The 17,689-nt window shown below is 42.2% G+C and overlaps 1 protein-coding gene across 1 annotated transcript; it reads right to left on the bottom strand.

The window, feature by feature from the left end:
• Window positions 1-1,123: 1,123 nt before the first annotated feature.
• dera (deoxyribose-phosphate aldolase (putative)) lies at window positions 1,124-6,490 on the bottom strand. Its single transcript, XM_067254502.1, has 9 exons — window positions 6,351-6,490; window positions 5,661-5,758; window positions 5,360-5,507; window positions 5,032-5,127; window positions 4,436-4,570; window positions 4,063-4,191; window positions 2,368-2,480; window positions 1,801-1,950; window positions 1,124-1,329 (listed from the first exon to the last, which is right to left on the bottom strand). The coding sequence occupies exons 1-9, from the start codon at window positions 6,379-6,381 to the stop codon at window positions 1,273-1,275; spliced, it is 957 nt and encodes a 318-aa protein (XP_067110603.1). The 5' UTR covers window positions 6,382-6,490; the 3' UTR covers window positions 1,124-1,272.
• Between the last annotated feature and the right edge of the window lie 11,199 nt (window positions 6,491-17,689).

Below are 17,689 nucleotides of genomic sequence, written 5' to 3'. Positions count from 1 at the left end.
TACTTGTCATCGAACCACCATAACCAGCATAGATAATGGACATGTGCTCTTGACACTAAAGCGTTTATTTGATTATTTAGAACAGGTCATTCATTCAGTCAAGTTGCAGAGAATCCATGTACAAAGGGATTACTCTTCTGCGGCGGGGGAAAAAATCCTAACTAGCATAAATTCACCCAGCACTGATTCTTATTCCCAGCCCATCCAATCTCTCCTGACTACCTCTCACACCCTCCTAAGTTTTCCACTCAACCTGCTCAGTCCCTCCGACGCCTCGTATCCCATTCCACAATTAATTCACTTGCTTTATCCTCTGTTCCAGTCAAGGTCAGGGCCTGTGATATCTTAATTAAAGAAGAAAAGGAAGGAGAAGAAAGTTTTCCATCTTCAAATGAAGCCTCGAATTTGTGAGCTGTTCAATCACATCATTTAAACTCACTTAACCCCTAATTAATCCCCAACACCGCTCTGTTCACGAGGCCTCTCACTAATGAAATTAGACCAAAGGAAGCCCAGTAACATATTCCACTGCTGTCCCGGGAACAGGTGGGAGCACTAAGAATCATTCACACCATGAATATCCAGTCAGAACACAGCAGATCTGGTTCATGATAAAGGGTACATAAGCCTTGGGGGATGTTAGCTGAAATATATGAGCAGGGTAAAGTGGAGTGCCAAAAAAAAACCCTAACCCTAACAAAAGTTATTATTTCCATTAAATAAGTCCCTAAATAGAACGCATACAGATTAACCATCACTGATTCTGGTCTTTATTTATCAGCCTTTGTCAAGATCTGGATCTCTCCTAACACATTTTTGTACGTATATTACTAAAATCAAACAAAAGTGAATTGGGTATCGTTGAATACTGTTCTATGTTGATATTATATGATTATTTAAACAACCCTACATCCGCATCTCTCTCTAGTCATTCGCTTTTTTATTAGTCATAAAGGACTTACTCATTCACATTTGATTGTATGACAACTGACATACTAAAGCTACACTGGTTCACGTGTAGCATGCCAAGGCACAGAACATTAAGTGAAATATTACAATAAAACTACATGTAGGCATGTATTCAACCCATTGTCCTTCCTTCACGTAATTTGGTCACATTCTCATAAAACAAGATCATATCCTTTCACAACCCCTGTAGTAGCAATTCCGAAGCCTCAGTTTAGGTGTGTGTGTGTGTAACATTGTCATCTGAAAAGTGAAAGCTGGGTTGAGGAGTTTGATGTTGATGTTGTCATGTTGTCCGAGACGGTTTCAAGCCATGGGCAGCTCGTGATAGGCTGCGTAACGTCCAGTCACGTAATGGTAGACCTTCGGAGGAGAGAGAGAGAGAGAGAGAGAGACCAGACGGCAAATAAGGGATGATAATAATGTACTTATCGACCTCTTACCAAAGGCACCGCTAATGCTAAAAAGGAAATCAAAAGTCAAGGAAAGTGTGGTACTAAACTTTAACAACCGTAACTGACGTTCACCTCAAACAACCACTTCCTTCTACTTTTCCCTCCATCTCCCCATCCGCGCCTATGCTTTTAGTCATCATTGGCTACATTATGAGGCTCGTGCTAAAAGGTCCTCCATGTGTTCTCTCCGCTAAAGGGTTTATGTTCGTAAATGCGTGCAAAAAAAAAAATCAAATAAAAAGAGCGTGTGCGATGGGACACGGTGTCTGCGTCCCTGTGTATTTGTGCGCCTGCACACCTCAGCTTGTGGTTCCGCGTGTGTGTGTCCGTGTGTGTGTGTGTGTGTGTCTACGTGCGTGCAGTCCCGAGCGGTCCCTACCTGCCTCTCGATGTCTGCCAGCAGGCTGCTAGCCCCCAGGCGGAAGAGGTGCGGGCTGAGCCACTCGTCCCCCAGCTCCTCCTTCATCAGGGTCAGCCACACCAGAGACTCCTGCGCCGTGCGGATCCCCCCCGCTGGCTTGAAGCCCACCTAGGGACGTCAGGATGGACATTTCCTTTTTTACAAATAATAATAATGTCTTAGAAAAGGATATACCCTTTAATGTCATTCTTTTTATATATATATATACAATTATTTCACTACTACAAAATAAATATGCTGACAAATGCATTGCCTTGATAGTCACGACATTTGAGTTTTACCCAGGGTAAAACACCATATGAGGGCTTATTTAAAGACCAGGCTCTGTGTAAGTATTCGAGCTGTGCTGTCCTTTTCAAAGGAAATTGCAGGGATATGTTCCCTCCCATTTCCAGCTGACGTCTGAGGGTAAATGTAATTCTTTAAACAGCTATTCACACATAGCTGCTCTTCACTCCACTGAGTGGTGTCAACCCAAGGCAAGATGCACAGTACGAATCAGACCATCGTTTTCCTCGACTTCACCTTATGGCCTGTGCGCAGGAAGTAGTCACGGATGGCCCTAACCATCACTATGGCAACGGGGTACGTAGCATTGACGGACTCCTTCCCAGTGGAGGTCTTGATGAAGTCTGATCCTGTCGGTTGGGAAAGAAACATGGGGTCTGTTTTGTTACTTTCAATAACATGGGGGCTTTACTGCCCTTATTAAAGCACTGAGTTGTGCTCTCTCATAACACTAAGGCCAGAAGGCCTATCAATGTCTCAGGAGGAATTCTAGGCAACGCAAGACAGCAGACATTGGGAGAAGGCTCAGAGCAGGGGGAGTCTCGATTTCAGATAGGCGAACATTTGGATGACAGGTAAAAAGGTTGTACAGTAGAGAACAGTCGAGATACAGTAGAGGAACAGTAGAGCTACAGTAGAGCAACAGTAGAGAACAGTAGAGCTACTGTAGAGGAACAGTAGAGCTACAGTAGAGGATCAGTAGAGATACATTAGAGGAACAGTAGAGATACAGTAGAGCAACAGTAGAGCTACAGTAGAGGAACAGTAGAGATACAGTAGAGATACAGTAGAGTGTGTTTTAGGGTGTTGAGGACGAGCCCCTCCTGGAGAGACAGGACTACGGTGGCCTGGAGTGCCCAGACGAGAGCATATGCTGCACGAGGAAGCTCACAGAGGGTGTGTGCCCGTTCATCAATAAAAAGCTTCATTTTTCCTTTCCCCTCCCTTCAGAAGCAATTATGTTTTATCAGCTTTCTTGATAAAAATAGAAGACGGAATGACGCTTTTAATAGATGAACCACAAATTGTGGCCTGGTAAAAAATCGCCCCCTTCTGCCTCCCTGGTGCATAATGACTGTTCATTACCGATGAGAACAAGATGAACATTTTCCAGTTCATTAAAGACATGTTCTATGTATTTTTCCAGTCAGGTTTTTTTGCTCTCTCTCTCTACTTTCTCTTTCCCACTCTCCCTCAAACTGGCATAATCCTTAAGATTCGTTATGGGGAGTGTTAATTACTAGATAATGGATAACGGTTATTAAACATGGGTGGCGGTAATGAAGCTCTATTCATTTGCGCGGGCAGGGGGATACTGCAGGAGGGAGAGCGGAGTAAAATAGCCGGCATCGGAGATTAATAGGTGAAATTATCATTCAATTTCAGGAATCTCATACGCAATTCATAGGAACAAGGGGAGATTAAGGAGCCAGTGTGGCGACAAAAGCAATGCATTTTAATAATGATCTCTATCGGGACCGCTGACAATTTGGAAGCGTAATCGGCTTACTCTGTGATGGCTAGTTAAGCGTACAGTGTATGCGTCTGTGTGTGGTGTGTGTGTGTGAGTGTGAGAGAGAGAGAGAGAGAGAGAGAGAGAGAGAGAGAGAGAGAGAGAGAGAGAGAGAGAGAGAGAGAGAGAGAGAGAGAGAGAGAGAGAGAGAGAGAGAGGGAGAAAGGGGAGTTGAATCAGGCTACATTACCAAAAGGAAAGAGGGAAAAACCTAAGCAACAGCCCCACACTGTGGACATCACCACACACTGCACTATGTCTTCTTGGGAAAAACTTGTTGATTGCTAGTCATCCACATACAAGTTCAGTTTGCTCAGATCCGAAAAACTTAAACATGTACAAATAAAATAATAGTCAACAAATATGGTTGCACACACTGGAAAAACCTCAATCAGACTCCAACAGCGAGTCCGACTCACCAGCCATCATGGCCACCAGGCTGGCTTTGTAGACGTTGGTGTAGGTGCCCAGCTCTCCGATGGCCAGGATGCTCTTCATGTGAGCTTCCCCGCAGGCTTCCCTGAACCGACGAATCTCATCGTACATAGCTGAGCAGAGGGGAAACACACACACACACACACAAACGTGCGTTTCGCAAACAAAGAGGCCATCCACGTGGTACGACATCAATGTTGTTACCGTTTCCCCAAAGAGCTACATACAAAATGTCACCCTTGAAGAAGACTGAAAGCAGACTGGGTGTTTCCCAGGGAGTATTCACTTATCAAAGCTCGTGTAACTAAAGAGAAAACGCCCCCTTATTTGTTTTCCTGCCAGTTGAAGAGGACATACCTTGCCACTGTCCTGTGAGAGCCAGGGTCCTGTTGATCACAATGTCAATCTCCATGGCTCCGTCCTCCACCGCCATGCGCACCTCCTCCAGGCGGGTCTTTAGAGGCGTTTGGCCGGCTGGGAAACCAGTAGCAACTTGGAGAAGAGGATAGTAGGTAGAGGAAGGTTAGAGTAGATTAGTATGTCTTTTGTTGAATAAGAAATGTGATTCAAAAACCAGGGTACACTAGTAGAACTTCATAAGGACACATATGGACAGATATGCTGAGACACTCCTTTAAATCTGCACTAGGTACGTTTATAAAATACATTCAAAAATTAGCAACAGCTCTCCCAGGTCGACTGAACTTCCATGCTTTCCTCCAGTTCAAGTTTGATTGACAGTGGTTTTGCAAAATAAGCTAAGCAGGAAGACCCGCCTCCTCGAAGGCGACTGGCTGTCATGGGATTTGCACTTAGCTGTCTGTGTTGCTAAACAGCTCCCACAACAAGTTTATAGGGGTACCTATAAGGGGTACCTTTGAGGTTTCATGATGTAACATTTTCAAACGAACTTAACTTTGGTTTGTAACAATATTATTGTACCAGTCTTGTACCTGAGGCAACAGGTAGGCTTGAATTGGCAGCTTTCAGTGATTTGACAGCGTCTGCCACGCGGGATGGGTATACACACACTGCAGCAGTAGTCACACCTGTAGAGGAACCGGAATTACATTTCCATTTTAGTTACAGTAGAACAGTTCAAGTGTCACAGGAGTATAGCTTGTAAAGCTAAATTAAAGGCAATACTGCCCTCTAGTGGTTAAATATGGTTTTGAAATTCAACAAATTGGGCCAAATTGTGCGACGGTTACTTTATTCCAAGACAGGATCATGAATGGCCACACATTTTTTAACCCGGTCTCCACCGAGAAGAAGACAGACCTTTGTCGTGCATGTCCATGCTCCTCAGCAGGTCTTGACGGACAGGCTGAGTTGCTTTCAAGCACAGTCGGTGGACGTTGGACGGTGTGTCATCGCCGGCGAGGGTCGTTAGATCAATGCACGTCACTGCCCTTAGCAACCACGCAGCCTAAGGTGGACACAAGGTGATGTGTCACAACCAATTATAGTGGAATTATTCTGTATTGCTTCCCTATTCTTGTTTGCTTATTTACTGACAGACTTGGGGGGGGGGGGGAAATCCCTGGTGAAAATGTTGTCCTTGAAAACTGTTTGCCAGTACCTGCCATTGTTTTTTGGACAGCTTATGTCCTTGGATCTGCTGGGCTCTCTTCAGAACAGCCTGGGTATTCACACGCACCTTGGAGACCCACTCAAGGTCTGCCAGGAAAAGAGAGGGATAGAAATAGGTTAGGGTGACAGCGCTTCCTTAGGGCCACTTCCTGGGGAAATGTGCTTCTACTGTCGGTTCAGTTTGTGACGTGTTTGTCACTACTGAGCCTACTGCAGTAACTGTCAGTGGGATTCCTGTAGTCACATGACACTGTCAGGGCAGTCATGTGCATCACATTAACCAGAAGGGTGCAAGAAGGTTGGTTAGGGTGCTTTACCTATGAAGTGTTTCGACTATACGTGCATCTAAGACTTAAGATATGGCCCAGTGTTGCATCTAAGCTCATCAAGTTATTTAGCTAAACATTAACAAGGTGTCAGACAGACACAGTATCCAAAGTGACACTGTGTACTTCGATTGCACACGTGAATGTGGTATGGTATATACCTCCATACATTCTTTTTACAAAAAAACATGCTAGAAATAATATTCATAGCTGTTATACAAATAAAAACTATAAAGGTTACATTCGCTACTGACTCTTCACAACTAGCTTGCTAGCAACATCTCAAGATATCCACGTGCTAATTAGGTAATATGGTCTACATTATCCTGGTCGGACGAACAAGCCTATCTTACCGAGGTCCATTCCCGGATTTCTTGCAGACATAGTGGACAATGTTACTTGTTAATGTAGACGAAATGTATGTGCCAAGCTGGTGTCCTAGTACTGGCTTTATTTGCTTACAGTTAGGTTAGGGAACTCTTCCTGACTGTACTGTTACTTCCGCTCCACTGTGACCGCCCCTCTCCACTGACCAATCAGAAGTAAGCTCTGAGAGGGGCGTCATCAAGCTATGACTTATGTTATAAATGTGTAATAAATGTTAAAAAAAGAAAAGAAAAGTAAAATATATGTTTATATAACTTATGCATATGTACATTTATGAACCACCAGTTTCATTTAGAAAAGTATAACATCAACCACATTTATTCCAACAGGATTATTCTCTTTTAAAGAGCCTCCAACACAACTGTTGTACCCCTGCCCAAATAACTAACAGACTATACAAGTTTAGACACATCATATCTTTCAAGCACGTTGTGCCAGGCCACCCAGAAGCAATACTGGTCAAATAAACTTTGGATAAAAGGTTTAACCTGAACATGTATTAAAGGATAAATGCTTTTTATTGCCACAACAGAAATTTATTTTCTATCACAATGCCAACCCAGTTCTGGAAGAAGCAAGCGCTTAGTGGACAAGGTCTACAAATCAAGAGAAAGAAGACAAGAAATATACATTTTTATTTATAATGTTATTTATTCTAATGTACATTGCACTATACATAGTTTGGTAGCATCTAATCCCTTTAAATCCATTGGTCAAGTAGGATTTCCTCCTTACTATTAAGGTTGTGTTGGGTTGGATGAGCTGTCTCTCTGCTGTCGAGCATGTGAGATTTGACCCCTGGGAAGTTTTACGTGCTTTAGTAATTGTTGCATTCCAGAGCTATGCAGGGGCACATGCGAACTGTGGCTTGTGAACTGGCTTCTCTGCCAAAACCATTCCACCACCATCTCTGTTTCCATGGAGCTCCTTCACAATATTATGCAGACGTTTGGGAGGCCTTGTAGTGTTTTATAGTCTATGTGAAAGTCTATATAAAACAAGGGTTGCTGAACGTTGCTCTACCTTTACAGTACTTTTCCCTTCACTGTTGAGGATTCTGTGGTGTGTTAAAAGAAAGAAAGGTGTGTGGTCTCAAACGTTAATAGGCTTTATATTTGAACATGACTGAGAGTATTGTTTGAAACACAAATCGTAATATAGCTGCAAGCGCCAAAGGTGGATTCCTCCTCAAATTGCAAAATATTGTAAAATTGACATGCTAGAGGGTTAGACTTAACTGTTTACAAAGGAATCGTAAAAGCACATTTCAACCTGCAAAAATGTTACTCATTGCATAAACCAGGATTTGAACCACAAGCAACTGGTTTACAAATGCTACATTCTAACAAACTGAGCCACAGGCATTGCATTGTTCAGATAGACTGTTTGCGTGAATGATCACATTGAACGATCATTGTGAATGGGATTTTATACATATATTCTTCTATGGCAAGCGATGTCAGATTTGGCCCAGGTTCAAACTATAATTCAGTCACCTTTTGATGTATCAAGGGGCATCATCTCTTCTTTCTAGAGCTGTAATTTCAAATGAATGGCCAGTGTCCAGAAAGCTGACATTTTGTTCATATATAATATAAATGAATGTTAACTGTAAAGACAGCAGGCATTTCTTGTCCAGGTATGATATCAAATGAATGGCCAGTGTCCAAAATGGCCAAATATTGTAAAATGTACATAGTAGAGGGTTACACTTGTTCTGCCAACAAAGGAACCGTAAAATCTCTGAATGCATCAGGATTTGAACAACTGCAAACTGAGCCTTAGGCACCATCATGTTTCGAAGGTTTGTTTGCATGAGTACAGTGACTAAAGTGAATTGTAATACGCAGTCCATTTAACAGTCCACTAGATGCCAGTATAATACCGATTTGAACAGATACTGAGTTATGCGCATTTTTCTAGACTAGGTTTTCCCCCTAAAGTTATCAATTTACTGTGCATATTTTGAACGTTGAACAAAGAACCCTACATGTAGACTATATATCAGATATTGGTTGCTTTAGTCTGCTTTGCAAAGAAGCAGAATAAAGTGCTTGGTAGATCATTTGCCCTCAATTGGTAGGCTAGTCGTAAACATTGGGAAGTTGCTAATTAAACGGCAAAGCTGACCTTTTATTATTATTATTTAGTAGTATTTATATCGGCACTGAAGGTTAACCAATCGGCTTAAGATTTACATCGAGTACTTCATTAAGACACCCTGATTCCGACTGACGAGTACGACTACCTAAATGGCGCCCGCCATACTGAACTCGAATTGTTTATAGGCCGTGTAGGCTAAGTCGCATAATAATTTGATTAAGTGAAATCAAAATGCCTCCTCACAATTTCTCGACTTGAATAGCATAGCCTACTACAGATTACACGTGTTGCTTTCTCAAGTATAATACCCCTCACTCATTAAATGTGGTGTACATGTCGGCTACACGACCTTGTTCGAAATTCTGTATAATCTTGCATTTAAGTATTTTGTTGTCTACAAAATCTCTGCATTTGTCTTGCTTCATTGTTCATGTTTTGTCATGGGATACCTTTGATAGGATAGCAGCATCCTGCTTTAGGTTTCACTCTCATTTGATGCAGTGGGCCTCTTGACAACATCTGTTGCCTAAATGAAAATTGAAGCCTCAAAATTGGACATTCTCAGAGTTTTACTCTTCTCACAAACTAAATGTGAATATTTTGATATCTATATATAGATTAATATGGAAAAAATGCATGGGTCTCATCTCACTGTGAGACAAGTTACAGAAGCATCTGTAAATAGCCAACAAGCCTGTCTTTGATTCCAAACTAAATGTGAATGGTGTGCAAGTTAGTCCACTTAAGGGTGGTTTTATGCACCAACTGGAGAGGGAGGTTCCTGCCTATGTGGTTCCGTCTACCCACTAAGTCTGTACTTCATTAAAATGAGGTCATTTACAAAGCCAAGGAGGAGGGGGGAGGGGAGGGCACAGGAGAAGGGAAGTAAGGGGCAAACTGAAACCAAAATGAGTCACAGAGCCAGAGACGAGCGAGGGGGAAATCTTTCCTCGATGACTGTGTTCTGGCCTGGATCTTACCGCAGCACGCGGGGCTTAGCCTGGTGACAGCACTTTGAGTCACATAGCAACCATCCGGCCCAACCCTTGAAAGGGACAGCCACCCAGCCAGCCGGCCAGCTCTATGTGCATGACTCAGTGCCCCACTGTTACAATATAAACACTCAAAAGAGATACAAAGCTAAACATGGGTTACGCTCACCCGCCCTCTGTACACATGCACATATGCGTGCGGTGTACGGACCCACACTCGTACACATTCTCTTCTGTTTTGTTGGGGGGGGGGGGGTTTCATTCACTTTTTCAGTCTCACAACATGGGGCTACAGTCAGACACTGTCATTATGGGCTAACGCACCTACAGAGACAAACACACCTCCCTCCCACATACTCCCACACCTCCCTGCCCACACTCACCCAGTCCAGGGTTTGAGTCAGAGTAGGAACTAGAGATGCTGCCATCCGCCCACTTCCTGGTACGTAGGTGGAGGGTAGCTGGCTGGAAAGAGTCTCTCATGTCATCTGACTCATACTTGTAAAATGGTAATTTAGAAGAATTACCAGGGATCAAGTTATTCGGCCATTGTTGTTTATTTGATATTTTTTAAAGAAATATTTCTCTGATATACCTCATTGTACTACCTTGAAATATATTAATATGACTTTAGGTGGTGTAAATAACACGTGAAGATTTCTGTTGTCTCTCAACATAACAGCAGACTGTTTTGAAAATGGTAGAGCGATCTAGATCATTTCACTTTCACAATGCGTCTGCATGGGAATGGGTATGACTCCATTCATTGTAAAACTCCAATCTGTGTGTCAGGTGACTTGTCAGACTTCCTTTTCCACCATAAAGGAAGGATGCTGGCTGGGGGGTGGAGGTGTGGGAGTGAAGCAGAGCGACTGATGAGAGGAAGTTGAAAGGGAAACAGTGAAATATTCTCTTTACATCAGGATAGATATGATCATTATCCATATTATAAATTTGGTTGTAGTTGTGTGTGTGTGTGTATTTACGTGGTGAACCATGCGCGTGCACGGGCGTCTGCATGCTCCTACAACGCGTGTGTGAGTGTGTGTGTGTCTGCGTTGCTCGTGTGTTTCCACTGCTGTGTGATTGTGATAAGCGTGATAAGCCAGTCAGAAGACAGACGGGTAACCTTAACCTCATCCTGACAGAGTGGGGGGGGGGGGACGGACGACAATGCGGATGAGCTCTGGGCTTCCTCCAGGCCAGACACCCAGACGTCCCAATCCAAACACATGTCTACAGGAAGTGAACTACCCCAGTGTGGCCTCAGCAGACCAAGGCCCAGCACTCATCCTCTGCAACCTCGCATTTCTTAGACACTTAGGAGAGCAGACCACTCAGAGATCACTGACCCAGCATGGAAGGACAACAAAGGGCCTTTAAAATAAAAATAAATCCGAAATAGATATGGGAAATGCAATTTCACACTTGTCAAGGGGCCCCTTATCATCTTAGCGGCCGAGATGTTTCTAAAACCTCAAAGTAGATCTGTCTGCGGAATGTGATGAAGTGTTCATAAAACATATCGAGGAATTTCTGAAGTGGTCTCTTGTCATATAACTTCCTCACTTAGGATGCTATATGACTGTCCCTCTGTCACCCTTACACTTGTGGTCCGCAGTGAAATAATGGACGATGTTCTGTCTCAAGTGTTGTTTAACTTTCTCTTAAAAAAAAAAATACTTCTGGTTTTTGTTCTGTTGCAGGGACCCTAAAGGATCTGGACAGTTGCTGAGGTAGGTTTTGTAGAGTGAGAGCCAGTAAACTAGATTAGTTATTTTGCTAATAAATCACGTGAGGTCACCCGCAACACCTCCAGGTCTGCTGCTCAAGCCTGGGATGAGCTGGGAAGTCAAGCAGAGGCCAGGGGAGTGATTGTCCCATTCTGTCTTCTCTGAGGATATCCGGAAGTTGGACTTCCTGACACAAAAAGTGGGATATTTAGGTTAAATATTTACTCAAGAGTTTGGGAAGTGGCTGGAGGGGGTAGCGTATTTTTACAGCAGGGGCATTGTACAGCTTTGGTTTATCACGCAGTGCCTGTCGCAGATCCTGCTCATTGTTACTGTCAATATTTCTGCTGTGTGTGAAAAACTGTGACTGTCTGTGCAATGGTTCTGATGGTCTGGACAGCCTCTGGCCTATCATGGAAGCTCTCTACTTGTTTAATGTACCAAAACAGAAGACATCCTCTAACAATAGAACAAATTGTACTGGTTAGGTGAGCATAACTTGGTTTGAGTCGTTTTAGCGGGTTTCTTTGGTCAAACTTGTTGGTTATTATCAGGTGCCCATTCCTTTTTAACCGGTCATTAAAAGTCCCACTCACTGCAATATGTGCCAGTATATTTTTTAACTAGCTAGCCCCTCCCTCCAATGCAAACCATTCTCAAATGCTGTAAGATATGAGAGGGGGTGGGCGATTAGGCCATGCCAACGATATACATAAGTCAAAGGGGAGCTGAAGAGGACCATTTCTTAAGGCTGGGTGGACTCCCCTCTCCCCACTCCGAATGGGAGCCCCCACTCTCCCCCCTCCCTGCCTCCCCCCTCCTCTTCAGGGTCAATCGGGAGGAATTAGTGCAAGGCTTTATGATGTGTGCTGGCACTAACAACAGAGCATGAGAGGGGGGCTGTCTGATGAGTGACGGGCCTTGTCACAGAACAGGGCGCGGGGGGGCCTTTGATGTGGGACCGCGCCGCGATTCGCAGACCCCCGTCGGGGTCAAAGGGCAGGGGCTCTGAGGTGGCCACGTCTCCCAAACCAGTTCCCCCCAAGAAAGGGGGGAGAGAGTTGTTACAGAGGGGAGGAGTGCTCTTGAAAATATAGAGGGTGGGGGTGGGTGGGGGCAAGGAAGGAGGGGGGGGTTACAATAGGAAGAAACAATACAATGGTTATACATTCTTAATCCCATCAAAAACTGTACCTTGAGCCTCTGTGAAGGGAATTAAAATGGACAGAAAAGCCTGCTTTGTCACTCCTGCCCTGGGACGACCCTTTAGAACAGCAAACTCTGAGTGACGCACGTTCACCCCCCTGTAACCTTCAGTTCCTCAAACACACTGATTGTAGTCTGTGTGTGTGTGTGTGTTTTCACTAACATGAAACACCCGTCTTTTTCCAGGTCTTGCCATGACAAGATTCTACAGGCCTCCAAATAATAAATGTCAAGGGAAAGTAAGTTTCCCTGCCTGTGATGGTGTTTTGTCTTAGAAATGCCAAGTGATAGCAGTGTACAGTAATCCATGTTGAGTAATGTTCTCTCAAAGTAAATAAAGATTGTGTACACAATTTATGTATGACTTGAGCTCTCTGGTATTTTCCATACATTTCTGTAGACACCAAAATAACTGGATGGATCTGTAACTGATGTGAAAGCTATACATTATATTTATAATCTGTAGATTATATATATATATGAAATGTATATGTCTATAAAATATATAATGATGAAAAAGATGGTTATGAAAAGAACTTCAGAAAGTCAACACACTAGAGAGTTCACAGATGACATTTTTATTGTGCTGATTAAGGCTGTGAATATCTATAAAGAAATATTTTTTTTGCTTTATCAAGCGAGCAATCTGAAGTGTAGTCAAAGACAGCAATACTAGGTGGGTAGAGAAAGCGATAAAAGTTAGATACTGTAGAAGGTATAATTTGAAATTATACAGAGGGAGGAGTTCGATTGAGAAAACAATGATATTTTCTCTCCAGACCTCTCCCCCACGGCTAACATAACTACGCAACATTGCATAATGTAAGAAAATATATTTTTTAAAGTTAAATGTCCAGTCTTACCTAATGACGGTGGAGAGGCAGAGAAGAACAGTCTCATCAAATTCATCCCCAACAAAAATAAACTATATATATAAAAAGGTATAGATGTTCTCCCTGTTCTCTAGGCCACCTGGATTTGAAGCAGATATTAAGTTTGAGAATGAGGTAACAGGAGGCTCTTTTGGAGGTAGTAATGTGTATTCGATTGTACTAGAACATGTTATCATGAAGATACAAGATTAACTTCATTAAGACTCCCAGAGCTAAAAGCACAACAACAGTGGCTTCCACACAATTCATATCAACATTGAGGTCAAATATGCAAATATCGGCTGGTGTTTATCCTTTGAACTCAAGTACACGGTTATGAAATACAATTCAAAGTTCATAAAGATCCCAAAATGCAAGATGACTATTACCTCAGTGATGAGTGTCAGCTATGTGCGCCACAACATTTTGCCCTTTTTATGTTCTTTACTTAAATGCTGTGGCTATGTTGGTCTCAGCCATGAAACCCATCTGTTTTAAAGCCATGCTTTCAAAGCTACATCATGCCTTCGCCAGCTAACACAGGTATGCAGTTATTTCCACCAGTGTAGTTCATTTATTTTTATAGTTGAATATTGGGGTGGACTGTCATGTGACTTTGTCCGTTATCAACAGCTTTACTGCTCTGAGGAAAGCACCAAATACTGAGTGAATGTTTCGTTGTTATATTGTTCTAGCTTGTTAACACAGACCTAGGACAGTGTACACATTCAGTTTATTTTCTGGTGTCCTCATTCTTTGTGTATTTAAGTGATGTAGCCATTGAATCTGGCTAAATAACTTGATCATGGTCCTCCCAACTGATAGGTATTCACTCTGAAAACATGCAAAAACCTTCCAAACCATGTGGTAGACACAAACCTTATTTTGGCAATTTGTCAAATTTCCCATGAGAAGAAAATTATGTCATGTTATGAGAGGATCCAGAAATAGAGAAGATACCTGTGACAATGTTTCAGTACAAGAAAATGACGTAGCACTCTGGCTCCATATTAGCAAATACATTGAGATGTTTAAAGTTAAATGATGCAGACCTTGGTATGGTAAATACATTGAAGTGAAAATAGCTAATTCATACTAGTGTGAATGGCAAGGGCATGATGTTCACAGTTTAGACCTAGCTCCCTCTGAGGTGCTGCCTCAGGCCCAGTTTTGAGGATACCATGTTAAGTTTGCCATGGAGAGAAGCGGAAAATGGTGTATTCCATCACTACGTAAGAAGCATTTTCTCATACATCTGGTTTTAACCATTCAACAAGAAAAGAAAATCACATTTGTGTAAAGTACACAAAATAGCTAATCAAGTATATCAATATCTACTAATTTTTCAAAAAAAACAAACCCATGAATACAATATACAAAACTCAAACATACATGTATCTATTTCAAAACCTGAAAGTCTTCAAGATTTTTTCAAGACTATTTCTTCCCCAGGGTGAAATCTAAATGTTCTTAGTTCAGAAGTGAAAACTGTTACAAAAATACTTTTGAGTATGGATCTTTTGCAGTCCTAATAAAGATTTCATTTCATCATACATTATCATCAAAAATCATAATGAAAGTAACCCGGCAAAATCATTCCTTTTCAAGACTGGAGGTAGGTATTTGTCAATTGATTATTAGTCCATTTTCATCAGTCTGTTTGAGGTACATATATAGTTAGTACATAGTTCAGGAAAAAAACCTAATCTACAATTCAGAGCAAAAACAAAACAAACAAAAAAAACATTCGTAATAATATCATGTCGTGTCATACAAGCACTTGATCCTTAATAAACCATTGAGTAAATCAGTACAAAATATATATTCAAGTTAACCGTTTTTTGTTTTAACAAGAGTCCCAGTTGTACAGATTGAAAGTGTTCTGTTACAATTGTTAGATACACTCTAATGTTAATGTGAAGAAGACAAAACAGTACTTATTCCCTTAGCTGCGTTTGAGTATTACATAGGAAAAACAAAACAGACTGCTGATTTCAGGAAATTGCCTGCCCAACTCACACAAAACATTTGCAGAAAATAGCTGATTCACCTTGACAAGAATATTGTTATGACTCATAAGATACGGTATTGACATTTTACCCATCAGTACACACTGCTATCCCCATGCATTGTCTTGTGTGGAGCAGCGTGCATTTCATGAGCTGGTTAGCTGGTTGCAGAAATCAGAGGTAGTTTGAAATGGTGAGGAGATATTGCATGAGTGACTGAAAAAGTGCCTGCATATCATCATGATTCTTAGAATCCCTTAAACGAGGATCCTTGGGGTTACAGTGCGAGGCAAGTCTTCCTATCTCACACTGCCATTCAGGTATCAAGTGTGTTCTGAGGTAAAGTGTGGTTTGTTCTTGTGGTTTTGTTCTTGAGGTTTGTTTTGTAAGACATACCAAGGTGACATACAGTATTTCCTTTGTAATAGGGTCAATGACGGGATTCATGATTTAAAGCTTTGTTGTAAAAAAAAGAAAAAGGAAAAAAAAAAGACACAAAATGACAGAATTATGTACAAACAAATGAGTCGGCTAGTCCGATGCCATCCATACGAATGTGGAATACAGTAGTTTGCTGCAGTGTGACAGTATTGGTTGTATAATATATAAGGATATAAAATATGTTGTGATTATCTCTACATCCACAATGGTTGGTTTGTATGTTCACCAAAGACAGGGAGGAGAAGCCAGCAGTCATGCTATCCAACTGTTAGATAAAATACAGTAATTACATCACTCGAAACCTACCACAACTCAGGCAATTTGGCTTTAAGCACATTAGGGTTAAAGCTCTCCTTGAAATGCTTACTTAAGGCATCAACTGGACATTCAAGATGTTGATGAGAACAGATATGTTCATCAATGGGTGTTTTTTTACCCCTGTTATCTATCATTCACCTAATTGAATAAAAACAGAACATTAGGTACAACATTTGTAAGAGAATTGTAAAACCAATCTTATATTACCTCTGATAAGATTCTTATATCATATGAGGTGAACAATAGCAAACATTAAAGCTTAGTTGTCATATGCATGGTGATTCATACCGGTGATTCAACACCGTAAAAGCCTTGCTATGTCAAAAGCAATTCTTACATTTGATAATGGTTATCTACAAATGGTTGTCTGGGAAACTCATATCATAGCAAATCTAAACTAGGGAAATTATATCATAGCAAAGCCCAAGAATCTCAACTCCTGCTGAATTGGAATCTGGAATTTAGCTATGCCAAAAGCCAATTATCGACAAGACCTGACGGATAAAACAATGACCTGAGGCGAGAGCTTTCTGTCTCCCTGTCTTTGGTGGTCTGATGTGGGACTTTTGGGGTGGTGAATGGATGTGTGTGGACAGGGAGGGGGTGAGTGGGTGGGTGACTGTATCTGTTTTGGATCCTATGCCTGATACATAGAAGCTGCAGCCCTTCGTAGTGAATTTCTGAACGACAAAACCAGACTATTTAAGTTGCTTTTTTCGCCGTCAATGCCTGGAGAATCAGTCGACTCAGGCAATCATGAGGGTTAGGTTGGGAGGGATCAACCGCAGTTGTACTATTTGTGTGTTAAACCACTGCACCTCTGTGCTTACAGCGGTCTGAAAAAACATGTTGTCGTAACAAAGGTGCAGTGTCATAGCTTTCCTCTTTTCTTTTTGGGGGCTCACGCCCATGTGGAATACGGGTGGTTCCCGGTATCGAAACGGCGAAAACATCGTGTACAAGGATGAAATGATCGTAAATGAAACCCAATGAAATATATGTGGAAAGGCCATAAAAGTCCAAAAATAAGTGGTCAAGGCAGTCTTTTCCCTTGGAAAGACCTGACAGGTGAATGAGGTAGAGGTTCTATGCTGTGGTCGGTTAGTCCTCCTCTTCCGACTCCTCCACCTCCTCCTCTTCTTCTTCTTCCTGCAAGACAGACGTTGGCAGTGTCATTCCGCGTCTTCAACAAAGCAGTTATTCTCAAATCTCACACATGTCTTTTGGATCCCCGGACCAGCTTTTCATATCCAGAGCTTCGGTGCTATATAAGAGCATTAAGTTGTCAACTGCTGGATCGACTTACTGAATACCATTCGGGTAACAACATCACAAGATTAGCAAATGGGGCCGATGTTTTTTTGTGATACACTGGATGGCGACAAGCTAAATGTACTGTAGTCCATGGATGGAGTGACACGGGGGGGGGGTGGGGGGGACGGCTCTAACAGACTCCAGGTCTTCCTATCACATAGACTTGTGCGTTGGGACGACTTACCGTAGCTTCCCTAATACCATTCCAGAGGATACCTCTACAAACAACAGGCTTTTCCCGACTCCACCGGGATGACCACCGTGGAAAACAGGGGAGGGGGGGGGGGGGGGGGGGGGAGGGAAACACACCCCTACTC

Source organism: Osmerus mordax, chromosome 17, assembly GCF_038355195.1.
Source record: "Osmerus mordax isolate fOsmMor3 chromosome 17, fOsmMor3.pri, whole genome shotgun sequence".
Taxonomy (NCBI): domain Eukaryota; kingdom Metazoa; phylum Chordata; class Actinopteri; order Osmeriformes; family Osmeridae; genus Osmerus; species Osmerus mordax.
This window is presented reverse-complemented; position numbering and strand designations above follow the sequence as displayed.